Source organism: Trichosurus vulpecula, chromosome 2 (genome assembly GCF_011100635.1).
Source record: "Trichosurus vulpecula isolate mTriVul1 chromosome 2, mTriVul1.pri, whole genome shotgun sequence".
NCBI lineage: Eukaryota > Metazoa > Chordata > Mammalia > Diprotodontia > Phalangeridae > Trichosurus > Trichosurus vulpecula.
Window position 1 is genome coordinate 204,566,696 of NC_050574.1, and position 27,659 is coordinate 204,594,354.

A 27,659-nucleotide genomic window follows, 5' to 3' on the forward strand; every position below is an offset into this window, starting at 1 on the left:
TGCTGTATTGCAGAGACTAGAAAGCCTCTTCCTGATAAGGATAGGCTGAAAAATTCTAGTTTAGAGACAAAGATATGATTCTCTACATTCAGATAAGAACTTCGAATAAAAGCTCAGCGGATTGCTAGAAGTGTGCCCTTTGATCTTCCTGTATCTAGCACTAAATCTCAGTCCTTGTACTAACAAACCATCTGACTTGAAGTTAGAATTTCCAAGAACTTCTCTTGGTTATAAAGCAAATGAATTTCAGTCAGAATAATGTTAATCAATGGAGGATTGTTGAATGAAATTAAAATTAATCTATTTAGGATAAGCAAACACTCTAAATGGGAAGATAAATGTAGCACACTATCTTACTGATGTAAAAATTGAAATGAAGCTTGATCTCACCCCTCCCCTTTTAAAATTCAGTATAAATTTACAAAGCCCCTAAAGTCTTTGTGCCCTCTGGTGGTTGGGTTATGTCTGGATAGGTCACATTCTGGGAGCAATTGTACAGTTTCATTTCCCCATACCAGACAAAGATTGGGACTTAGTAGTGAAGCAGATGTGCATAGGTCTTCTTATACGGGTGAATTTATCTGTGGAGTTTGTGCAGTTTAAAATAATGCCTGTAGTTAGATAATTTAGTGTGAGGCTTTGTCTATTTCTTGAAATCCAAAACCTACATAGCACACATATTAAGAAAAACATTTATGTCTCCAGGAGTTGTATCTAACCATCCAGAAAAGATTTAGCTGACTTCCCCTAGTTTTGGAAAACAAAAATTTTGCTCTATTTTAGTCTGATAGTAACAAAGTGCTGAGAAAGTCATTTTCACAGAAAGAAGATCAAGAATAAACTTCAAAAAGCAATACTCTAAGAAAAACTATCCTGAAGATCTCATACATGCTTAAAAACATAAATATTTTATTTGGTTATACATATATTATCATTAATCACAAAATTCGCAACTTGTAATTTGAAGATTTAATCAATGGCTTTACTCTTTAAAAAGTCACAAAAACATCTTCAATTTTGTCAAACATGCATAACATGCCCAGTGCATGTAATATTGCCACTTCCATTTAATAAGTGGTAAACTTATGTAATTTTTAGACATATAAATATATGAACATATAAACTTATATAATAATACTTGTGGTTCTTCATACATTTAAAATTTTCATATTTGCTAAGTTTAAAAAGTCACAAGATATTTTCATTTAAAGATATTACATAGGTAAATAGACATTGATTTTTTTTTTCCAGTGTGGAATTGTAATTTCATTAGTGTAGGGAACTCCCAGTGAGCAAACTTGCAAGTGTTTATCAAATTTGAGCCACAGAGAATTACCTGAGGGCTCTGAGAGATTGAGCTGTCCAAGAGCACATAGCTAGTACGTTTCAGAGGTGAGATTTGAACCCAGGTCTTCCTGGCTCTGAAGATAACTCCCTATCCATTACTCTGTGATGCCTCTCTATTGAAATTATGTATTAGTTTTTAACTCTATTCTTGAATATATAAATATGCATTCAAATATAAAAATTTTATTATCTTTATTTTCAAAGTCTTTTCTATTATAATGATACTTTTGTGTACCTATGTAAAAACATGGGAGTCTACTAAAAATGATATAGCTTAGGTATCAGTATGCCTTAATCCAGTCCTAGAAGCATGTTATTTCCAAAGTATTCATACTGTAATGCTTCAAAAAAAATCTGTGATTTCTGTGGCATCAATATTCTATCCACTGGTATAGTTTGCAACCCTTCCGGAACTTAGTATATTATTTCTTCAGCACTCAGGACCATTCCTGACACTATTATTATTAGTAAAATGTATGTTCAATATCACCACTATTGTGCATCACATTTGCTACGATTCAGTTTAATGGTTAAAACGGTCTCTTCTTTCTCTTTACACAATTATCTGAAAAACTCCTAACATCACATGCACACTTTGTGCTGAACGTTTTTACAAATTATTTATTCAGAACCACATAGCTTATTACACTTTATTTTCTTCCCCCTTCCAGTAAGGTAAACACTTTTCAAGACTGCCTATGGCATGCTTTTTTGGGAACCCATAGACTGGTAAAAATCAATATAGCCATTTTAGAGAGATTTTAAAATTCCAACTATGAAGAGAATTCCAAGATTACAAACTTCAAAGAAAACACAATATGAAGCTTTGGAAAGCTTGTATTATTGATGATGAATGTTTTTAGAGTTTTGTGCTTTTTATACCCTGAGGAGATAACTATGAAAAAGATCTGAAGTTCAATACATGGAAGTTCTTTGGAGAAATCCAGCATGTAAGTAGAGTGTGTTACACGGCACCCTAACAAGACCCTACCCCCAAAATAGCTAACTCTAGTATGACAAAGAGATTCTAGGCCATTTTGAAGACATTGATTTGACTGCTTTTAAAGGGCAATAAATTTCTCCCTGGCAGTGATTGCAGCAGTTGAAAGTTATATTTTCATATCTTGTATATGGATGGAATTGTCCAATATGTTGTTGTTTTTTCAGATGAGCTTTCTGAATAGGTGGCTGGATCTAAAATTTGCAGAATTGTTTCAGCCATTTTCTCTAATGGAGCACTACAAAATTCAAATGGAAGGGGAGCCCTTTTTGAATTCTTGGTGCCAATATTTCCAAGGAGATGGGAATTCAGTGCTGTGGTCAGTCTATGATTTGTTGATGCTAGCTCTGCAGTGCTGTGGGGCTGTTCACTAGGGTAGCAACTCTCCTCTCTACCCCACTTCAAAGAAACTGAAAGCTCTTCTAATAAATTGTGAATAGCAATCATTTCCTGCCGGAATTGTTCCCGTTCACTGAGGAGATCTTGAATAGCACTCTGGGCATCCTGGCTTTGACATTGTAAAGTTGCTCTGGCATTAGTTAACTCATCAGCCATAACCCCACTTGCTAGAAATTTACTTCGCCACACATCACACTGTATCAACATGCGTTCTAACTGTTCAGAGAGCTGAGCTATGTTACCACCCAGGGCCTCATTTTCTAAAATAAGCCGATTTTTCTCATGAGCCAAACGTTCAAAGTGATACTGCAGATCATCTCCAACAGAAGCCACTAGCAATTGCTTTAATTCATGATTCACTTCTGTCTGCACGTGGAGCTGGTTGGAAAGCCCTTCTTTGTCCTGCATCAAACTCCTTTCAGAGTTCCTGACACTTAAGAAATGCTTTTTGATTGTTGAATTTTATGATTTGCTGGGCCCCAAAATAATTCATCACTTAATAGCCAACTGTTTGATTGCAAACTTCTGGCTGGTTTTTGGGTAACAACCATAATTAGAATTTATAAGGTTTGCAAAGAGTTTTACATATATTATCTCACAATAACCTTGTGAAGAAAGTGCCATTATTTTCATTTCTGGATGAAGAAAACTGAGACAGAGAATTTGACATAATTTAGTGCAATCTTGCATAGATTCACTCTAGTAGTTAATGTCTAGGACTGGATTCAAACTCAGACCTTTGAGTCGCAAGTCCCATGTTCTGTTCACTACGTCACCCACTGGCCTCCTTTAGAAAACAGGCTCAGAGTCCCACATAGTTTCTATATCTCCCAGCTAGGTATTAATAATATGAAACTGAATAGCATAGTAGATAAAAAGGTGGCTTTAGAATGAGAAAATCTGGTATTGAGTCCTAGCATTAATATATACTGGCTAGGCACAGTCTCCTAATACTACAGTCAAGTCTCTAAGATTGTAAATCTATAGGATATGCCTATTTGCATAGGTTGAAGGAATTAATAGGTATTTTCTCTACCAAGGAAATTACAGGATTGGTCCAAAAAAAATCACTTACATTAATATGGGACTTTATAGTTTACAAATGTTTCCCAACAACAACCCTGAAAGGCAGGTAATATAATTAATATTATCACTTCCACATTAAAGATGAAGAACTTGATGTTCAGAGAGATAAATTGAGTTATTCAAGGTCCCAGAGCCAATAAACTTGTAGGCCCACAGTTTGTTTGCATGTCTCTTTATCTATCTTTCTGCTATACCTCAATGCTCCTGTCAGAAGTTAGGACCTGATATCACAACCTTCAAGAATATAAAATTACCTTTGCACCATGATGAATTAGCAGGGCAGAATATTAGTCAAGATTTACTCGCAGCAAGACAAAGAAATACCTTGCTTGATGTAGTCAGTCTTTTGTCCGAGGATCAGAACTCCCAGGCAGTAATGAGTTCTACAGCTTTAAAGGGAAATGGAAAAGAGGAGAGGGGAGAATCCAAAGTACTTTATCAGTAGAAGAAAAGGAAGTTATTTTGTTTAGGTGAATGGAAATTATTCATAAGTGGTTATTCATGTTTCATGAATGTATGGATCTAGGGGTCCTTTTATTTCCTCTAAGTACCCAAATGGTCCCAGGTCTGGAGGATGGACAAGCCCATATATCAAACCCTAGCTGTGAGGGGCGGAGGATGATGGGAGAACCTAGGTCAGATACTGCAAAGAGAAGTCTCATCCAACTACTCTTTGTTTTAGATCTAAACCCATCCTCAAAAACAAAATATCAACAACATACATAAATATTCATAGGATTTTCAACTTATATCTAGAATGGGCCTTAAAGATTATTTTGTCCAATATCCTCATTTTACAGATGAAGAAATTGAAACTTAGAGATCTTGATCAATTGCCTAAAGTCACATGGGTCATAAATAACAGAAGGGGGATTTGAATGTAGGTATTCTTGCTGCTATCCTACTACCCCATTTTATTCCTCCATGAGATATATAAACTGTTATGCCTTAGTATTTCTTATCAGCATCACCACCTTTCATTTACTTCTAGTCAGCAGTGTTGCTATTTTTTTTCCTTTTTCAAAATCTCCCTTCATTTTTTACGGATACATCTTTAGAATTACCAATGAAGTACACTGATTAATAAAGCTGTTTAGGGATAGGGAATGGGCATGTAATTTTACTAACATTGGGAACTCTACTACTACCAGTTGTCACTCTGTTTGATATTTATAGTCTTAGAGAATGACTTAGACCTCCGAGAAGGTGTGGCTTACCCAGGGTCACATAGCCCATGTGTGTCAAAGGCAAGACTTGAACATGGGTCTTCTTGGCCCTGAGGCTGGATTTCATTGCTTCTAATTAAATGTATTAACTAACAAAAATTGGTTTGATTATATTGACTAATGACCAGTTACATCAATTTAAATTTTAGAAACCCCCCAAAACTGGCTCTTTTCCTTTTGTTTTCCAAAAGCACGACAATCAAACTGGTTTGTGTGTCTACACAGCCTTCTTGGTCCATTCTCTGCTTCGATTCAATCTAAGAGGCATTATGTCATTATTCATTTGTAACTAAAGAAAATCTCAAGACATATGATCTGTCTTCAGAATTTTTCAATCTATTTGTTTAAAATTGTGTTATTAATATGAATTAAATATTATTAATTTATTGGTGTTATCTTCCTATGAAAGTCTCAAAATAAAAAGCTAGGGGATATTCTTGATTAGACTTATGTCACTTAGACTGCTAGATTCTGTACTTTGTATTTTGATAATGGCAAATTACAATTCTCAACAAATACATGTCTTAATGTTTTTATTGTAACTTATTTCATCTATCAATCTAGGAAGTTCACAGCCATTGTCAATTTCAGTTCAATTTCAGGTACAATTGGGAATTTAGGGACCTCAGTAGAGCTGGTCAGGTAGTGAACCTTGAAAGTAAAATATATGCATACTTTCAATAGCCTATGTGATGGAATTTCTCTAAAATTAACCATATTGATTTCATTTGCAAACTGACCTGGGCCACTTAACATGGCTTTTATTATTTCTGATATTGAAGCATGTTCTCTTTTTACAAGAAAGTCATGACCATCAGAAGTCATGAATTAATCTCTGAGGATACAAAGACAAACATGAAAATGTTATTCTCTTCAAGAAACTTAACTTATAGTGGAGGGAAATAGTGATTCCACAGATAAATAAATACAAAATAAAACAACACGTTTTAATGGAAGAGGAGAGCATTATGAACTAAGAAGATCAGAAAGGGCCTACTGTCAGAAATGATACTTGGGATGAGCCTTGGAAGATGCTAGGCTTCCAAAAAGGTAGAAGAATATGCCAGGCCCAAGGGGGCGGGGGGGGGGGGCGGGCAGCGGGGAAGGGAGCAGCTACTGTAAAGGCAGAATTTGCAATGACACATATGGGGAAGAGAAAATGGGCCAGTTTGACTGCAACATAGTGTGCATAAAAAGGAATAATATAAAATCATTCTAGAAAGACAATCTAGAGTTGGACAGTGTAGGGAAACCAAATAGAGTCATTTGCATTTTGTCTTATAGGGAATAGGAATCCACAAGAGCTTCTAAAGCAGGGAAGTGACATCAACAGAGCTGTAATTTAAGGATGTTTTGGAAGGGGTCAGGGAGACTAATCAGGAGGCTATTGCAATAGTATAGGTAGGTGGTGAGGATGAGAGTGGGAAACTAGTGTACTGTGGATGAGTGGAAGGAAGCCTATGAAGTTAGAATTGGTTGATAATTAATTTATGTGGGGTGAAGGAAAATGAACAGTAAAGGATAACTCTAAGGTTGTCAACCTTGGCCACTTGAAGGATTGCCTTCTATAGAAATAAGGAGGCTAGGAACAGAGATGAGCTTTGGATAAACCGTGGGATTACCATGATCTGTTTTGACTCTAAAACTTACATCATGAGAATATGAGCTGTATATGTAATGTAATTTATGTTGCTTGTTTTGCAGAGTTGGATATTCCTTGAACTCTTGGAGTTTGCTAGCTCACCATGGTAACAATACCATTCTATGTTTAAAAAAAACTCTATGCAGATAACACAAAAGAACAAAGATTATTGCATTCATTGACCAGCATCACCTTTTCAATTTTTTTTTTCTGCATCTCATCCTCAGGAACACATTTATTAGTGGATAAAAATGTTGCTCTTTCCTGTTACTCCATTGAGCCACTGTTCTATCTCCTTCCTCCCTTTCACTGCCAAAAATCTAAATGGAAGAGATTTACTGTTTCCCTGTCACCCCAACCATGTCACCTTAAAGTCTGGGTCTATTCCCATAACTCCACTGAAATTTTTCTGCCTGAGGTCACCAACCTATAGTCATAGAGAGGGTTGTGGGTTTTTTTGGGTTTTTTTTGGTCTAGAGAGGTCAAGCTACTTGACCATGCAGCTAGAATATATCAAAGGAAAGCCCCAAAACCTGGTATCCCTGATTTCAATGCTGCCTCTCAGTTCACTATGCCATGCTACCCCTTCTTAAGAAACATATCTGGTGCCAATCTTTGTCTCCCTTCAATATTTTTCATGTTCTGGGTATCCACAGTAGCTTAATTGAAATTAGAACGATTGATAGGCTAAACCATTTCTGAAGCCATTAGAATTTTTAAATGATAATAATTGCTAGGATTGTTTCAAAATGTTGCCATCCATCATAGTTTTCTAATCCCTCCAAAGACTTTAGCAGCATTATTCATTCTTATCAGGAAATGTGTGAGTAATTATAGACAATCATCAGAATTAATAACATGCTTAGTTAGGTTCATAAATAACATCAGCTGCTGCTACTGCTTCTTCATCTTTGTCTTCATCTTAGACTTTGTCTTCCTCTTCTTCTTCCTCTTCCTCTTCTGAGGCAAGGGTTGCTTCAAAAACTGGCTACTGGAAGCAATAGAACTGTAATTCACTATAAGCAGGATAAAAATTTATATAGTGCCTATTTATATTTATATAGAACCAATTTGACACACACTGTGTTAAGTACTTTACAAATATCATTGGATCCCTCAACAATTCTGTTGTGTAGGTGCTATTTTTATGCCCATTTTATAGTTGAGGAAACTAAGGCAAACAGAAGTTAAGTGACTTCCTCAGAGTCTCACAGCTAATAAGTGTCTAAGGCTGGATCTGAATTCAGGCCTTTGTGACTCCAGGCCCAAATCTCTATCTACTGCTCCACCTAGCTGCTTCCATGATCCAATGTGACACTAGGATGTTTAACTCTAATGTTTTTATCTCTGAGGCTAAAAAATGTGTCTAACATTCATTCAAAATACCCTTTTGCTCTAATTTAATGAAAAAAATGTTCAAATAAAAATGAATACATATTTCTAATTACAATTAAGTGCTAGTGTTATAATTTGCATGTTACATTGGATAGTCTAAGCACCTAAAACTAATAAATTGGACATTCTTCCTTAAATAGGATTATGATAGGGATATGTTGAAACCATGAACTCTAGTGATACTTAGAAAGAATATTCTAATACAACTTTGGAGTGACATAATTGACATTACTCATAAGGGTAGCTTCCCACTATATAACTTTCCTAGAAGACATTCGTTTTTGAGAAGGCTGAGAAAATAATGCTGGTAGTCTTCTCTACCTATTAATGAAATATCTTCTTTTGTTTAATTGCCTGGCCACCTTCATTGATTTGGAGAATTCTCAAAGTCATCTGTTTTGTAGGTTAGTCAGAGTATTGGATCTGGATGGGTCTGTATGAAAAAATATCTAGTCATTTGTATCATTATTTTTTTTCTTTTGTCGCCTTCTGGGTCAAGACCTGGCCAGGGCCTGCACCTTTAAATAGCCAGTTGAACCTTGTCTGTAGCCAGATGCTGTACCTGGAATATGAGTCACTTGTCTCAGGCATCCCATAGCATGTGGGAATGGAGCTGTGACTGAGATTTTAATGTGTACCACGACTTGTGTCAAGAACCAGTGTAATAAAATTCAGGGACAGGAGTAAGAGACTTGTCTGAGGAACAGTGATAAGGCAGATACCAAGTGAACAAAACAGAGTTCAACGGGCCAGGAGCAAGAAATATGTCTGTGTAATATAGTAAATTACACCTAGAGGGCAGATATGATGGATCTGATGCCAAGGTCAAAATAAGAAACCAGTTACCCTTAAATAAGGAAGATCAAAGGTATCAAATAGCCAAGGAAGCAATTTGTTTTGCTCAAATGCCTGGACTATCTGCCTCCTATTAAGAATGGGAGGATGAGCATGCAGCCTGTCCATTTCACTTGTAGGACTAGAAGTACTCCTAGAAATGCTAGCTTATCTCCTTATTCTTTCTAATGAGTGATACATGTAAAAGTATCTGAGCCTAGAATTTCATTGGCAGGGTTGACTCAGGAAAAGGCACAGCTAGGTCAGAGAAACCCATCCATTACAGTACACATCAGACATGAACAGAGGGAAGAATGTATCTGCTACCACAAAAGACCGAAAAATTGGAAAGGTATATTGATTCATTGAAAATTGTCTTTTTCTCAGTCTCCCTGTCAAAATAACTCCTGATGCCCTCCCTGACTTAAGACTTCTACTCTGGCTATTAACTTAACTGTCTTTAGCTTAACCTTGTATCTCAGGGTCCTAGGAGTTAACCATATCCTCTGATCCTGTTTAACTGGCTTGTATTCATGCTTGCATACTATTTTTAAACCCATTCCTCTTTCTTGATGGAGGACATCATGCTGTCAGCCCCAGTGCTTGTCAAATTATGCACAAGGCACCCCCAATTTTCTTTTAGATGCATATAAATGTATGTATGTAAGTATGTATGTATATGTATGTGTAAAATTTTCTTATAGATGTGCCAAAGGCTGCACTTAAAATTATGTTCCCTTTCCTCTATGTCTTGGCCACTTTGTTGCAGCAGAGTATGTATTTTCTGTGTCTGTCCTATTCCAGGGCAATCTGCTTCTCTAATTCTGCCATGCCACTTGCAGCCTTTGGGCAGTGGGCTTAGACAATTAGCTCTCATGGAAGACACGCATGAGGATCTCTAAGTCAGTACACTTACACCAGAGCTAGCACATTTACACAAGAAAATTTCCAAAATTTTCATTAAGAAAAAATGGAGATAGTATATGGTGCATCAAAAAAAAGAGTAAATAATAAGCAGAAGATAAAAACTTTTTTTAAAAAAATTAAACTTTGTTTTTACATCACTTTTCAGTTTTAGGGAAGAAAACATCAAAAGAATTGAATTAGTTGAATATGTAATTTCATTCTATCATATCAATTAGAATAATAAAGGCATTTAGACACACCTAATTTATTCCTATCATTTACAGATGAAGAAAATGAGGTGCATACAGGGCAAGTGAATTACTTAAGGATGCATTAGTAGCTACAAGCAGATCAAGAGCTTGAATGTAGGTCCTCTGCCTTCAAATATAGTAGTCATTCCAGTACACACTTGCTGTTTGTATACAACAAGTAACATCAAAAAAGAAATAAAGGAAGAAAGGAAGGAAGGGAGGAAGAAGCTGAGTGACACACTTGTTAAATTTATACTATGATTCTGGCACTGTGCTAAGCACTGGTGTTACAAATGCCAAAAAAAAAGGAAAAAAAATTAATATATTTCCCGCAAGCAAGAAGCTTACATTCTAATGGGGAAGACAACATATACAGGGAGGTAGAGGTCATGGAAATGTGTTTTATTTTAGGGAGTGACAGGAAACATAAGTGAAGCCATTTTGCAATTGATTGACATATTCTTTCTTATCTTTGTAAAGTTTGTTATTTATTTTAAACAAATACAAAATGAGAAAAGAAAAAAAATTGCTACATACATAGCAGATCATAGTAGGGGATGCAAGATAAAACAATAAATATCCATTTCAAGAAAACCTATATAATAAATAATTCACATTGTTTTCAAAGCTGCCCAGCTTTTCTTTGCTTCCTTGTAGATTTTCTTTTGTTCTCTGCTGTGCACTGTTTACTTTACTTTTTCCCCTCCCTATTCTCCCCCATCCCCTGACCTCTGCCCTAAAACTACAAATAAGCATATATGTATATGTATATATATATGTATATGTATATATATATATATATATATGCATATACACACATATACATATTGATGGATATCTGTAAACATCCACATACACACACACATGTACTTTTACACATATATGAAGACCATGCTATGCTTATTTCCACTTGTGATCTGTTTTTCTGAGTGGATAGCATCTCCCTTTATAAGTCCAAGTCATCTCTTGTTTTTCTACATCAAAAAGCTCACCATTTCCTACACCACAAAAATATTCCAACCCAATCACACCCTATCTTAAAGACTATGAAAGTTTTTTTCCTCAATTTTTCTGCATTCCTTCTATTCTTGGTTTAAGTTTTATTTATACAAGAAAATTATAGTGAAAATAATCAAAATTATCCATTTTATACTTCAACAATGCTCTTGCCTTATAATATAGTTTAAGATCTGATAATGCTGAATCTGCTTCCTTTTCCTCCTTTCTCCCTCTGGTTCTTTGAAGTCCCTGACCTTTTGTTTTTACATATGAACTTTTTTTCCTAACTTAGTAATTTAATTGGGATGGCATTGAACAAATAGATTGGTTAGACAAAATTGTCATTTTATTTTATCGGCTTTATTTACCCATGAACAATAAATATTGATTTTATTATTTAGATCTGACTTTATTTCTATAAAAAGTGTTTTATGTTTATGTTCGTATAGTTCCTGTGTCTGTTTTGGCAGGTATATTCTCAGATACCTTATAATGTCTAGTTATTTTAAATGGTCTACAACATTATTAAATAATATTGCTTGTACATAGTATAGTTTCCCCATTTTCATCATTTGATTAAATCTAATTTTAGCTTTAACTTTATCTGAGATCGTGATTACTACCCCTACTTTTGTTACATAATAAATTCTATTCCTTACCTTTATATTATCTTTGTGTGTATCTCTCATATTTAGTGTTTTCTGAAAGCAATATATTAATGAATTCGATTTTTTTAATCTGCTATCACTTTCCATTTTATGGGCAAATTCATCCCATTCACATTCTAAGCTATAATTATTTGTATATTTTCCTCCTTCCTATTTTTCCTCACTCTCTTCAACCTATTCCTATCCCTTCTCACTTCTTTGCTTTACTTCTACCACTACCTTGCCCTCCTATTCCTTAATCTACCCATCCCTCCAAAAGCTTCTCCCTTATCCTCTTTCCCACCTATCACCTTGCACCATTATTTCTTTATGTATTTAGAAGACTTTATACTCCTCTATATATATATGTTGTTCTTCTTTAACCTATCTCAGAGAGAGTAAGATTACATGATTCCATGACTACTAGCTTCTTCTGTATAATTTTTTTCTTTTTATGCCTCACTTGTATGATAATTACTCCTTTTATATCTCTCTACACAGTTTTATTTTTTTAGAATCACCACATCATACACAGCTCAGCCTAAACCTTTTTTTCAAACTGCCCAAATAATGATGACAGTCATAAGAGTACTGATAATATTTTCACATATAAGAAGTAAACAATTTGACCTTATTGAGTCCCTTATAATTGGTCTTTGATTCTTACCTTATATTTCTCCTGGATATTATATGTCAGATTTTCCCTTAAGTTCTGCTGTTTTTGTCACAAGTACTTGAAAGTCAATCAGTTCATTAAATATCCATTTTTTCCATCCAGGATTATAGTTAACTTTGCTGGGTAAGTCACCCTTGATGGTAACCCCAGCTCTTTTACTCTATGAAATACAGTATTCCAAGATGTTCAGCCCTACAACATAGTAGTTGCTAGGTCTTGTAAAATCCTTACTGTAGATCCATGATACTTAAATTGTTTTTTCCCTTGTTGCTTCCAAAGTTTTCTCCTTAACCTGAAAGCTTTGAAACTCAATTATGATATTCCTGTAAGTTTTCCTCCTGGGATCTCTTTCAGATGCTAATTGGTGGATTTTTTTTTTCTATTTCTGCTTTGCCTTCTTGTTCTAAAAATTTCAGGGCAATTTTCCTTGAAAATTTCTTGTAATATTTTATCAATATTATTCTTTCTTATTGTAATTTTCAGGTAGTCTATTATATTATTTCTCCTCACTCTGTTCTCCAGATTCATTGTTCTTTGACAAGATATTTCACATTCTTTTCTATTTTTTCATTCTTTCCATTTCATTTTATTATTTCATGATGTCTTAAAATGTCATTAGCTTCCTTTTGCCCAATTCTAGTTTTCAAGTAATTATTTTCTTAAGTTTTTGATCCTCTATTTCAAGTTGGTTGATTTTCTTTTCATAATTTTCTTGATTTCTTGGACTGCTCATTTTTTTCCTAATTTTTACTCAGTCTCTCTTATTTGATTTTTAAAGTCCTTTTTAATTTCCTGCAAGAACTATTTTTTTTTTGCTTAGGACCATTTGACAGTTCTCATTGAAAAGGGAGTGGCTTTTTTGCTCCATTATCTTCCTATGGATATAAATTCAGAACTTCTCTATCCCCATAGTAATTATCTATGGTTGCACTATTTCTCCTTCACTTACTCATTTTTTTTTTGTTTTATTTTGGTTTTTTAGCTGATTTTAGCACAATCAAGTTACAGTCCTGAGGTATGGGGAATGTATTCCCAATTCTCAGGTCCCTTTTACTGTTATTTTCTGAGTTCTGTTCCAGGACTCAACCTTGGGCTCTCCTTCCCACTTTAGCCATTGCTAGGACCCTTAGCCATACTCTCTTACAAATTATCTTGCTCTCTGTGGTCCCTTAGGCAGTTGCAAACTATAGCCGTCCTTCAATCAAAAGGTCCTTCAATCTCCTACCTAGTAGTCAGACCCCCACACTGTCTTTGAGATGAGAGTTTCTAAGGCTGAGGCTGCCTCCCAACCCAGCTGCCCCAGGGCTTGTTGTTTCCTGAATCTACAGAGTCAGGTGGAGGTGTTTGCACTTCACTCATTTTGAACTTCCACCCCTGGAAGTCAGGCCTTTCCTAGGGTCTTCTCGAGTTGTATTACACCTGCTTAATCCTAACTTTTGTTTATTTCTGCTGCTCTATATTCACTCTGAGGCAATGTTCTGTCTTTTTTCTTTGTGGAGGAAATTCGGAGAGCCAAAGGTCTTCTGAGCTACTCCACAATCCTTCCTGACATGTTCCTTCTAGGAATCATAATGCTTAGATTCACTCTGTTCTCAAAGATAGTAATAGAAAGAGAAAGAATGATGCAAGCATGTGATGGCATGGCAATCCTCTATTTGGCATTCAAAGCCCTTGATAACGTGCACCTTCTACTTTTGCATTGTTACACTTTGTTCTCTCCCCAATCAAGTAATGTGTGATTTAGTGATGCTGGCCTCCTTATAGTTTACCAGACAAAACTTCACCCCTAGCTTCCACCATTTTCATTGGCTTTCTCCCAAGCCTGGAATGCTTTCCTCCCCCTTCTCTGACTCTTGCATTCCTTCTATTCCCACCTGAAATCTCACCTCTTACAAGAAATCTTTCCTGATCTCTCTTAATTCTAATACCTTCCTTCTCTTGATTGTTTATACTATTTATAACATATTTGTACAGGATTATTTACATGTTATACCTTCCATTAGATTGTGAGCTCCTTGAGAACAGGGCCTGCCTTTTGCCTTTCTTTCTGCCCCTTGTACTTAGCAAAATACTTGGCACATAGTAGAAACTATTAGCCTGGGAGTCAAGTGACCTAATTTCTAGACTCAGTTCTGCCCCTAACTGCTTGAATGACATCAAGCAAGCCACTCAACCTCCTCTGGTCTCTTGCCTACAAAATGAAAGATTGGACACAGTTTTTGGACAGATTTTGCATAGGACTTCAAAAAATATAGGAATATATGCCAATAAATAGAAAAATTACTATTCTTGGTAGTTAACTACAGTTTTTCTCTTATGCCTCCTTGTGGTGTGAAAGAGATACTAGTTCTCAAGAATTCTGTTAGAAGTACACAGTCTCTGGTAATCCCTAACAAACTGGGACACCTTTCGAGTATGAACTGAGAGAGATATACATAGTAAGCTTTGAATAATTGCTTACCAAATTATAACCATTTCTACTAGATTGTTAAAATTATTTTTAGCTTTTCCAGGAATTCTGGTTGGGCTTGGATCAAATCCACATTTTGCATTGAGGCTTTCCGTGTAGCTGTTTGATATCAGTGTCTTTTTTCTGAATTTATGTCTTGGTCTTTCCCATCACCATATTAACTTTTTAGACTTAGGTTTCTTTTCTTACTGGTTGCTAAGTTTTCCTGCAGCCTATTTCTTGACTTTGGATTTTATGTTAAAGTTGGACTCACTTATGTGTGGGTGTGTGGGGGCACTGTCCCAAGCTTCAGGCTTTTATTTTTGCACTGCTGTTTTCAGAGCTATATAGAAACTTTTTAAGGATATTGTGAGAAAATTTTCTTGATTAAGGATGACTTGAATTAAATGTCTGCTTTGGAACCTCCCAACTTATAGAATCTATGATTCTGACTTGGCCAATGGTGTTCAATAAAAGAGAGAGAGAGAGAGAGAGAGAGAGAGGGGGGGGGGGGAGAGAGATCAGCAAATATAAGAAGAGAAAAAAGAAAATTAGTTTTTTCCAGGAGATAGCAATTGGTAATTGTGAAGAGATCAATGTCAATAAAGCTGTGAGGTCAAGACCAAGGTGTTAGGGAATTAGATGGAAGCAATGGATGGAAAGCAAGTGTTTGTGAAGTATGTAGTATGGAGTAGAGCTGGGCTAGTAGCTGAAAGAGCCATTTCTTTAGTGAGGTCAGCTGAGCTGAGGCCATTTGCCACCTGCATTATTCCAAAGTTCATTCTTTCATATTATCACACTTTTATGCTCCCAACTGCTTTCAAGTTTTTCTTTGCAATGCTACCTGTCATAAAATACAGTCTTAAAAAGGTCAAACCCATTAAAATAGAAAGTCCTCAAAAGACATTTCCTTGTTCCCAGTTTCTGCCTTACTCTCATTTGGATGATTAGAAATGAACTCAATGTCAAATGCTTGGGCTCTAGTTGAAGGCAAACAACTCTCCAGTTCCAGCTAGAATGTAGTCCATCGGCCTATTGCTGAGCAATGTAAATTTGGCCATGGTGGCAAAATTCTAACCTTTCTACCCAGCCTGGCTTGTGATTTCTTAGAATGTGGATGGGTACTTATTTGGTGCTTGTTTTTACCAGACTAACCAGTGGACATGTAGGTTCAAAATGAAAATAATTTACTTGAAATAGCATACAAAATAAACAACAAAAGGTTAAATTGACAAGTCCAGGTCTTTGGCCTGGAAAGAGGTTATTCATCTCAATTACTGCTCCCACATCACAGAATGAAGATCATAAAAGGCATCCCAGGAAAAAAAAATGAATGTTGCTGATACATTGGATGTGCTGGATCTCAGGTCAGAATTAACCAGCCTGGGCTTTTTTTGCTGCCTCTACATAATATATTCAGCAAGAAAAGGAAAGAGACAGTTAATTGATGCAGAGGTGCTACAGTGTAGTGTCTTCTCACTATGGGTCAAGTGCCTAAGCTAATTTCTCATCTGTTGGCACTGAACCTTCTTATTAGAGACAAGGTTCAACTCTCTTCTACTCTACAGGTTGCTTCTGGGTAGTGGAGAATGGGACGTCCTGGCAGGTACTGTCATCTAGGCAATGATAGAAATTTGTAATATACACAATGCTTCAGATTTTTTCCTTTTTCTTCTTCTCTGTCCACCTCTCCAAAAAATGCCTCAGAAACAACCTCATCCTGAATGCCTATGCCAAATAAGACATAGTTTCTCTGATCCCAATGCTACCTGGGAGCATTATGGACCTCTAGAGATGCCCATTACTTATATTTATTCACACAGAAGCAAGTTCATAGTATGTTAACATCAAGCAAGAATAATAGGAATGCTAATTAGATCCAAGATAGTTTTGTATGTAGTGGGAAGGGTAATTCAATAGTAGTGGGATCTAAGAATCTCCTAAAGTGGGAAGAGGGGATTACAGCATGGTCCAGTAGAAAAAAAAATGGTGAGTGAGTTGTCATGTCTATCATTTCCTTCCTATGAGACTATTATAGAGGAAATTATTTAACTTCTCCAGGATTTAATTTCCTCATCTGCAAAATGAAAGTGATGGATTAAGTGACTTGTAATGTATCTTCCAACTTTAAATCTATGATTGCATGATCCTATTCATGTCAGCTTCATCTAGTTCATGAGAAAGAGGGATCAGAAGAAAAAGGGCTTAAGGTAAACTGGAAAATTTGTTCATCATCAGCAATGGTGGCCAGAACATAAAATATTGCTTCAGAGTGGTCATTGCCAACATTTGACAGTATTTGTCACCCCCCCCCTTTTTGCAATCCTTCTTTCATTAGCTTTGTCATGTTCTCTGATTCTACTTCTCTCAACTCAGAATATTAAAAAAGACTACAAATCTTAACCATTCTAGAGATTAGGGGAAACTGTACAATGACTTTCACTGACAGGGCTCTGTCTTATATTTCTGCCAGATCTAAATGACTATATTCCAACTATTGACTGATTTCCCTCCTGGAGGAAAAGGTGAAGGAGCTTTCACAACTTCTCTCCATACTAAAGTTTTTAGAGTGAATGAAACATTCCTAAAGGAAACAGAAGCAAGGCTTCAATGGAAAGAAAAGGAATCTGAGGTGGAGGTGGACCTGATCCTCTGTTACATAGAATAGAAAGGGAAATATACAAATATATTTATAGCCATACAAGTATAACTTGAATAATATAACTTAAAGATATATAAATATAACTTAAAATCGGATTTGAGATGCTTCTTAAAAAATAAGGATCTGGAAGGCAGAACAAAGGTGGTAGAGCAACAGGGAGACAAATAACTCAAGTTTCCCAGTGTCTTTTCAGAGATGAAAATCATCTAAACTGGGTGCTGATTTGGTATTCCAAGAAAAAAAAATCACATTATGTCATACCTAATTCAGAATAGGGACATATACAGAGAAATCTGCATGGAGAAAACTATTTCACATAAATTAGCTGAGCAAGTAGAAGTTTATTTTTAAAAAAATAGAGGACAGAATGTTGGAAATTGATAGTCAAACCCCAATTTCATCTAAACTGGTCAAAGGAAGAAACAATATGGACAGAGACAGAGACAGAGAAAAACTTGAGTACAGAAATAGTTTTCAACAAACAGAGAGACAGGAAGGAAAGGGTTAAAAGGAATAGTAAGAAGTAAAGCAAATGATTAATGAAAGGAGAAGGAAACAGATAATCAGGATGGAGGTAAATAGAATATTAATCATCTTAACTGTGAATGTGAATGGAATGAACTTACCCATAAAATGGGACAAAGATTAAAAAAAGAATTAGAAATCATAATCCAACCATACTTTTTAATGCTACAAATAGTACACAGAGAGCTAAAATAAGGGGCTAAAGCAGAATCTATTATGATTTAGCTGAAGTAAAAAAAGGCAGAGGTATTAGTCATGATTTCATATAAAGCAAGAAAAAATAAACCTAATAAAAGAAATACACATGTAAATAACATGTTGCCAAAACATACCACAAAGAATTAATTTCAGTATAAACATATATCCACCAAATGACATAGCAAGCAAATTATTAAAGGAAAAGTTAAATGAGCTATAGGGAGAAATGGAGCATTAAACTATAATGGGAGATTATGATTTATACCTCTCAAGTCTAGATATATCTGGCTCAAAAAAAATAAAATTAAATAAGGACCCGAATAAAATTTTAGAAAAGTTATATAAGATTAAGTTCTTAAGATTGTTAATGAAGCAGGGGGAGAGAATACATATATTCAGCTGTCCTTGGCACCTTCATTACAAATTACCCCTATATGACACAAATAAAATGCTGATAGCTAAACAAAGAAGTAAAACAGAGAAATAAAACTGTAGAGCAATTTCCTTAATGAATATTCATTCAAAAATTTAAAATAAAATGCTAACAATGAGATTACAGCAAGATTACACAAGGATCATACATTATGACAAGCTAAGATTTATACCAGAAGTGCAGAGCTCATTCAACATTAGGAAAACTATCCACATAATATACTATATCAATAAGAAAATCAACAGAAATCATGTGAATATCCAAATAAATGCAGAAAAAGCTTTGATAAAATACAGCACCCATTGCTATTAAAAACACTAATGATCATAGGAATAAATGGAGCTTTCTTTAAAATGATAAATGGCAGCTGTCTAAAACCATAAGCAAGCATTATATGTAATGGGAATAAAATAGAGCCTTCCTAATAAGATGAAGGATGAAGAAAGGATGCTCATTATCAGCACTATTATTCAATATTATACTAGAAATGTTAGCTATATCAACAAGAGCAGAAAAATAAATTGAAGGAATTAGAATAGACACTGAGGAAACAAAACTTTCACTCTTTGAAGAAGATACAGTGGTATACTGAGAGAATTCTAGAAAACCAATTAAAATCTTAACTGAAATAATGAACAACTTTGACAGAGTTGCAGGATAGAAAATAAATCCACCTAAAAGCCTTTCCAATAAGATCACTAGTAAAGCAAGAATGTCCATCATTGCTATCACAGTTCAAAATAGTTGTAGAAATTCTATATATAGAAGAAAGATAAGAAAATGGATTTTCAGAAACAAGCATAGGCAAAGAGAAAAAAAGAATTATTACTTGTTCAAGTGCCATAATTGAAGTGACAACTTCAGCAAAGTTCCAAGATATATAACAAACCCACACAAATCATCAGAATTTCTATATGTTGCCAAAAAAAGGAAACCATCAGGAACAGAGAGAGAAAGTTCATTTAAAATAAACTACAGGAAATATATAATATTTGGTAGTCTATCTGCGAAGACACAAAGAGGAAAAATAAGACCATAACTACAAAGACCAAAACTACAAACTACTTTACACAAATAAGGCAGATCTAAATAAATGTGGACGTATCAATTCCACATGACTAGACTGAGGTAACATAAAAAAACAATGCTGACTAAATTAGTTTATTTAGTACCATGACCAATAAAATTAGAAAATGATTACTTAATAGACTTAAAAATAATAATATAATTTAAATGGAAGAAAAAAGTTGAGAATTAGTTTATAAAGTGGAAAGGAAGGGGCCTAGCAGTGGCATACCTCAAACTATAGTACAAAACAGTAATCATCAAAACAATTTTGTGCAGGTTTAAAAGAAATTAGAAATACCAGTGGCATAGATTAGATAAATATCATTGAGAATAAAATGATCACATTAGCCTAGTTATTGTTGATAAACCCAAAGATCCCAACTATTGGAGCAAAAAGTCATCATTTGATGGAAATCATTGGGAAAACAAGAAAGCAGTTTACCAAAACCTAAGTCTAGGAAATAATCTTCTACTATATACCTAGACAAGCTCCCAGATGGGAGTTAGATATAAAAGATAAGATCATATACACAAAAAGTAAAATCATAAACAAATTAGAGGAACAATAAGAAGTTACCTGGCAAATCTGTTGATGAGAAGGGTTCATGATGAAAAATTAAAGACTTTCACAGGAGAAACATTAACAATTTTCATTACCCAATATTATTTTAAAAAAAAGTTTTTGTACAACCCCAAAATGCAGCTAAAATTAGAAGAGGAGCAGGTAAAGGGAGAAAATATTTGCAGGAATTTTCTCCAATAAATGTCTCATTTCTAAGATATATAGAGAAGTGAAACATATTTTTTTAAAAAATTTGAGCTATTAATTGATAGTCAAAAGATATTGATAGGTATTTTTCAGAAGAAAAAAATCCAAATTCTTAATAACAATGTTAAAAGATTCTAAATCACTAATAGAGAAATGCAAATTAAAACAACTCTGAAGTTCTGCCTCAAACCTAATATATTGTCAAAGTTGACACAAAAGGAAAATGGCAAATGCTGAATGGGCTTTGAGGGAAAAAGAAGAAACATTAATGCTCCATTGGTGGAGTTATAAACTGGTCCAGTCATTCTGGGAAACAATTTATAACTATGTCACGAAAGTTATTGAATTGTGAATATCCTTGGACCTAGGAAGAACACTACTAGGTTTGTACCCAAAGAGATCAAAAAAAAGAGGGAAAGGATACATATGTACAAAAATATTCACAGTAAAAATATTTATAGTTTCATCTACAGTGGCAAAAAATTGCAAACTGTGGGGGTGCTCGTTGTCTGGAATAGCTGAGCAAGTTATGGCACATTTAGGTAATGGGACACTATTGCTATGTGAGAAATGTTGAAAAGCAGAGAGCAGAATCAAGATGGAAGAACAGGGAAGGATTTTGCTGAACTTTCCCAACATTGCCCTCCTCAAACCAAATTCTGGAGTAGTGGAGTCAATAAAAGGTCAGAGTGAGACATTTTTCCAGCTTAAGACAATTTAGGAGGTCAGAAAGTGAGATCTGTTACGGGGGTTGGAGGCTAGCCTGAAGTCCATGTGGTTGAAATACAAGTGGTGAGATTAGGTGGTGGTGGCAGAAGCAGCAGCAGCGTTGGGAGCTCTCAAGCTAGAGACAGTAAGTGGATGGGAGAGATTACAAGGTACCCCTGTTATAGCACTGGGTGCAGGACCAGATGCTGTTTGGCAACTCCATTGCCACCAGGGGTGAAGAACCAGAGGCCTTGAGGCCACATGTGGCCTTCTAGATCCTTGGATATGGCATTTTGACTGAGTCCAAATTTTACAGAACAAATCTTTTTATTAAGGGGATTTATTCTGTGAAGTTTGGATTCAGTCAAAGGGCCTAGAGGGCCACACGTGGCCTTGAGGCCACAGGTTCCTCACCCATGGACCCACTTCTGGGTAATTGTTCAAGGGCAAAGAGGAGCACTTTCAGTAAAGAGGTAGTTGGAACTCTGAGGGGCAACTGTTTGGCAACTCTGCTGCCTATACACACTTCTGGGTCATAGTTCAAGGATGGAGAGGAGTACTTTTTGTCAAGAGGTAGTAGAAACCCCAAGGGAGAAGTATCACTTCTGGCTTCTAGGATAAGGGACCATGAGGAACAGCATCATTTCCTGTTCCAAGGGAAGATGGGCCCTGAGGATCAGTATCAATTGTAATTAAAATGGATCAAGAGTCCTCCCTGGATAAAGAGGAGAGATAATTTAAGAATTATTGGATTACCTGAAAGCCATGATCAAAGAAAGAGACTAGCTATCATATTTCAAAAAAGTGCTCCTCTCCATCCTTGAACTGTGACTCAGAAGTAGGTATGATAAAAGATTTGCCAAACTATTGTCCTTCCAAGTTCCAACTACCTCTTCACAAACCCAGAAACTACATAAAAAAGATTATAAACTCAAAATTTTAAAAAATGGTTGTTAATTTTTTACATGTGATTGAGAAATATTAATGAAATAAAATAATTTATAAAAGAAAATGATGAGGGCAATCATTTCAGAGAAACTTGGCTATACTTTCCTAAACTGCAGAGTGTGATATGACCCGAACCAAGAGAAAAATGTATGCAATTATAAAAATATTGTAAAGACAATAAACTTCAAAAGACTTAGCAATTCTGATCATCTCAATAAACAGCCATGATGCTGTAAACAGGATTTTACTAAACCAGTCTATAACCTGAGAATGATGAAACAACAGGCCAGAGAAGTGCCAGTAATCAGATAGCCTTTAATAAATTAGTTTCATTATGAGGAACAGATACGTAAATTTTTAATTGTCTTGATCAGAATTTTACCTTGCTGAAATGAAGACAGAGATTGTATACATAAGTCACAATGGGAAGGGGAGCGGGGGAAGGTGGATTACAATCATTCCCAGGACCAGAGTAGTTTCCTAGGACCAACCCACAAATGGAAAATAATACAATTCTGGAGTCCTGTGGAAGTAATTTTGCTTGAGTCCTTGGGGTTCTTTACTTGGTGGGTCACAGGACAAGACTTCTGTGACAGGAACAGGTTCTACAATCTTTGATTTGCTTCACTCCAGGTACACAGGCACAAGGATGCCAGTGATTATGAACCTTGTCAAGGGTTTGATTTATCCGTTCAAGTGGCATTATGAGTCTGACTCACAAAAGAGGCAATTCTGAAAAATCTAACCTATTAGTATATTCATTATAAATATCCTATCAATTGTTATAAAAATCATAATTCCCTTCACAGTGCCAAAAGACTCATGATGAAAAAGACTATTTACTTTTTTATGGAGAGGTGATAGACTCAGAGTGAAGAAAGAAAAGAAAAATTTTTGATATGGTCAATGTAGGGATATTTTTTACCTTGACTATTCATATTTACAGTGGGGGTTTTATTTTTCTTATTTTCTCAACTGGGTGTGTGTGTGTGTGTGTGTGTGTGTGTGTGTGTGTAGTAGAGAAAGTGGATCTTTATCTGAAAAAATAAAATAAATAATAAAATAATTGATTAATAGTAATAATTATAAGTATTCAGAAGGTCTGAGGAGGAAGAAACTGCTTGTTCTCCCAAAAAATGATGTTGTAGAACCACAGAAGCTATAAATGGAGATACCCACTAAGAGTCAGAGGAAGGAGTACCGGTAGTGATTCCCTACTCAGAAGTACCAAGGGAGATATTTGTCTGCCTATGGGTTGTTGTCTTCCTGAGGTATGGATCTCAGATATAACATAGATCCTTGCAAGGTTATTGAAAAGGATGCCAGCTACCCACTTCTGGTAATTCAGATGAGTTTAAAAGATACTTCTGGAAGAAACCTAATAAAAAAAATTCTAAAATGTGTAAAGGCTTGGGCATGAAACTGATTCAGTCTGCTGGAGTCTGCTCCAGTCTCACCACAATCAAGTACACACTGGTACAGCCCATGCAGTAGACAGGGCTCCTCTCCCAATCTGGTGCAACAGACCCCTCCTGTCCACCCTCCAGATGGTTCTGGAACAGAAATCTGGCACACCCTGTCTCCTTGTGGATTCTGCCACTCTAGAATTTGTTCAGATTCATCCATTAGAGGAATCTGAAAGTGTTTGTGGGAGAACTCAGGTGAGTCCCTGCTTTCACTCCCCCATCTTAGCTCTATCCTCTGAAATTTAGCTTTTCATTTGGTTTGAAAATATTATTCTGAGGAGTCCATAGATTTCACACAACAGTCAAAAGGGCCCAACACAACATGCGCACGCGCACACACACACACACACACACATACACACACACACACATGCACACACCATTAAGAACTCAAGCTCTAAAGACAAGCAGTCTTACAATTCCTTCATGTCTTTCTCTTCACTAGTCAAGCTCTGGAGGAGAAAGTGAGGCTGGTGACTGCACAGCCCTCTCTCACTTAAATCCATTTCACTTGCAATTCATCACCTCCCTAATGTCATGGTCCTCTTCAAGAATGAAGGACAAACAGCAATAACAACTTCACCAGTCTAAACATTCCTAGTTTATTCAATCAACCCTCATATAGAATTATCTCAGGGCCCTTCACAATTGTAGAAGTACTTGGAAACTTTCTATCTTGTCAATGGCTTTTCTAAATTGTGGGACCCAGAATTGAACACAATATTCATATTATGATCCAACCATAGCAAACCCTAGCAGGATGATTACTCCCTTACTACTGGGTATTGTTCCCTTGTTAATGTAGCCTGTGTTCACATTAACCTTTGTCTCTACCACATCACATTGTTGTCTCAAATTGAGCCAGCAATTGACTAAAACCTTAAAATGTTTTTCAAATTAATTATTTAATAGGCAGATCTCCCCCTCCCATATTGTGCTTCTGAAGTCAATTTTAAACCCAAATGTAATAACTTAGATTTATCCCAAATACATTTCATCTTATTCAATTTGACCCAAAGTCCTAGTACACTGAGTTCTTTGGGGAGCATACTAAACAAGATGAATTTTAATAGTGACAATTTTGAAAATTATTATCTGTTATTCAACATGTTATCCATCTTTCATAGCTTTGTGTCATCTGCAAATCTGGTAAGCATATCATCTATGCCTTGGTAAAAATCATTGATAAAAATGCTCATCATCACTTACCCACAAATAGATCCTTGATTCTGTAGTAGAAACCTTTAAAAATCTGCACTGACTAATTAGTGATTAATATTTGGAAGTGGTCATTTAGCCACTTATAATTCCATTCTTCTAATGTATATTTCTTCACTTTTTTTCAACAAGATAGCATGAGGGCTTTTTTCAAAATGTTTCTTAAGATTTATGTAAATTATATCTTCAGCATTCACCTCAATCTATTAATCCTATAAAATTATGAAATGAGGTTAGTCTGGCAGGAATTCTTCTTGATGACATCATGATGGCTTTCGCTTGTCACTGTTTCCTTTTCTACCTGTTTATAACTATCCCTTAAATGTTATGTTCTAGAATTTTGTAATACATCATAGTTGTCCTAACTGTCCAATAGCTTTTAAAATCCATTTTCTTCCTTTTGCTCTTCTCTGCTTTTGTGACACTTCTTCCTTCTCCAACAAGATTTAGCAAGTAAATTTGGTAGTTTGACTTTTCAGTATAGGAATACAGAGGGAACTGCTCTCTGCCCCAATATTGCATTAATCACTTTTTTGATCTTTCTTTTTTTGCCAGAAAAACTAAGTGTTACTACATACTTCTTTCTGTTCTTATCAGACTCATCTCATTTTAAAAATTTACTAATGTTTCATTTTTCTCAGTTACATATAAAAATGTTTAACCTTTTAAAAAATATTTTTAGTTCCAAATCCCTTCTCTCAATTCCTCCCCTCCCCCATCCTTGGGAAGGCAAGTACTTTGATATAGATTATATATGTGCAGTCATGAACCATATATTTCCATATTAAGATATACTGCAGAAAAGAACATAGACCAAAAAATAAAAATAAAAGCAGAAAACTTTTTAAAAGAAAAAAACATATAGTTTGATCTGCATTCAGATTCCAATCAGTTCTTTCTTTGGAGGTGGATAGCATTTTTTATCATAAGTCCTCCAGAGTTGTTTTGGATCATTATTATTGTTGAGAATGGCAAAGTCATTCAAAGTTAATCATCACACAATATTGCTGATACTGTGTGTAATGCTTCTGGTCACTGAATCACTTTTTATCAGTTCATGTAAGTCTTTCCAGGTTGTTTTAAGACATCCTGCTCATCACATTTTTTAGTTTTCACATTCACTATTACATGATTTTGAGTTCCCAATTTTTTTCTCCCTTTCTCCTTCCCTCTCCCCTCCCTCCTTCCCCAAGATGGCAAACAATCTGATGTAGGTTATACATGTACAATCATATTAAATATATTTCCGCATTAGTCATGTTGTGAAAGAAGAATCAGAATGAAAAGGAAAAACCCTGAGGAAGAAAAAAAACAAAAAAATGAAAATAATATGCTTTGATCTGCATTTATGCTCCATAGTTCTTTCTCTGGATGTGAATAGCATTTTCCATTGTGAGACTTATGGAATTGTTTTAGAAATTGGGGACAGGGAACCTGCAGCCTTGAGGTCACATGTGGCCCTCTAGGTCCTCAAGTATGGCCCTTCGACTGAATCTAAACTTTACAGGAAAAATCCTTAAAGGATTCAGTCAAAGGACCACAGTTGAGGACCTAGCAGACCACACGTACCTCAAAGCCACACGTTTCCCACTCCTGTCTTGGATCATTGTATTGCTGAGAAGAGCCAAGTCTATCAAAGTTGATCATTACACAATGATACTGTTACTGCATACAATGTTCTCCTGGCTCCACTCACTTTACTCAGCATCAGTTCATGTAAGTCTTCCCAGATTTATCTGAAATTTGACACTCATTATTTCTTATAGCACAATAGTATTCCATTACGTTCATGTACCACAGTTTGTTCAGCCATTCCCTGATCGATGAACATTCCCTCAATTTCCAAATCTTTGCTGCTACAAAAAGAGCTGCTATAAATATTTTTCTACATGTGGGTTCTTTTCCCTTTTTCATGATCTCTTTTGGGATATAGAACTAGTGGTGCTCTTGCTGGATAAAAGGGTATGTATAGTTTTATAGCCCTTTGGGCATAGTTCCAAATTGCTCTTTGGAATGGTTGGATCAGTCCACAACTCCATCAACAATGAGCTAGTGTCCTAATTTTCCCACATCTTTACCAATATTTATCATTTTCATTTTCTGTCATAGCCAATCTGGTAGGTATGAGGTGTTACCTCAGAGTTATTTTAATTTGCATTTCTCTAATCAATAGTGATTTAGAGCATTTTTCATATGACTATAGATAGCTTTAATTCTTCATCTGAAAACTGCTTGTTCATATCCTTTGACCATTTGTCAATTGGAGAATGATGTATTCTTATAGATTTGACTCAATTGATTATATATTCTAGAAATGTGGCCTTTGTCATAAACACTGGCAGTAAATTTTGCTTCCCAGCTTTCTACTTCCCTTCTAACCTTGGTTTTATTGGCTTTGTTTGTGCAAAAACTTTTTAATTTAATGTAATCAAAACTATCCATTTTGCATTTCATAATGTTCTTTATCACTTGTTTGGTCCTAAATTCTTCCCTTCTCCATAGATCTTTGTTTCAACAATCCAGCTAGCAGCTGTTGTGGGAGTGAAAGACCCACATAAACCCAACAACAAGAACGCTGCCAGCATGCTGCAAAAGTACAGGTTCTTTTGATCTGCTTAACTAAGGAAAGCTACATTAAGGGGTTGACAAGCTTACTTTAATTCAGCATACAAATATCATTCACTTAGTTCAGGGGAAAAAACCACCACCCTGAACTTCAGAGCAAAATACAAACAAAGTACAAACATCGACAGGCAGACCTTGTTTGATTCAAATCCCAATACATAGTTACCAAAGATTAAGAAAGT

General features: G+C 35.5%; 1 protein-coding gene and 1 pseudogene across 1 annotated transcript; both read right to left on the reverse strand.

Moving 5' to 3' along the window:
* Window positions 1-2,355: 2,355 nt before the first annotated feature.
* Window positions 2,356-4,097, reverse strand: LOC118836899 (annotated as a pseudogene).
* A 1,516-nt stretch (window positions 4,098-5,613) lies between these two features.
* LOC118839730 (elongin-C-like) lies at window positions 5,614-5,883 on the reverse strand. The gene has a single exon (XM_036747258.1). It carries the CDS (start codon window positions 5,881-5,883, stop codon window positions 5,614-5,616), a length of 270 nt encoding a protein of 89 aa, XP_036603153.1.
* Window positions 5,884-27,659: the final 21,776 nt, after the last annotated feature.

Coding starts and splice junctions, on each gene's coding strand:
- LOC118839730 (XM_036747258.1), bottom strand. CDS start 5,883: ATGACTTCTGATGGTCATGACTTTCTTGTAAAAAGAGAACATGCTTCA.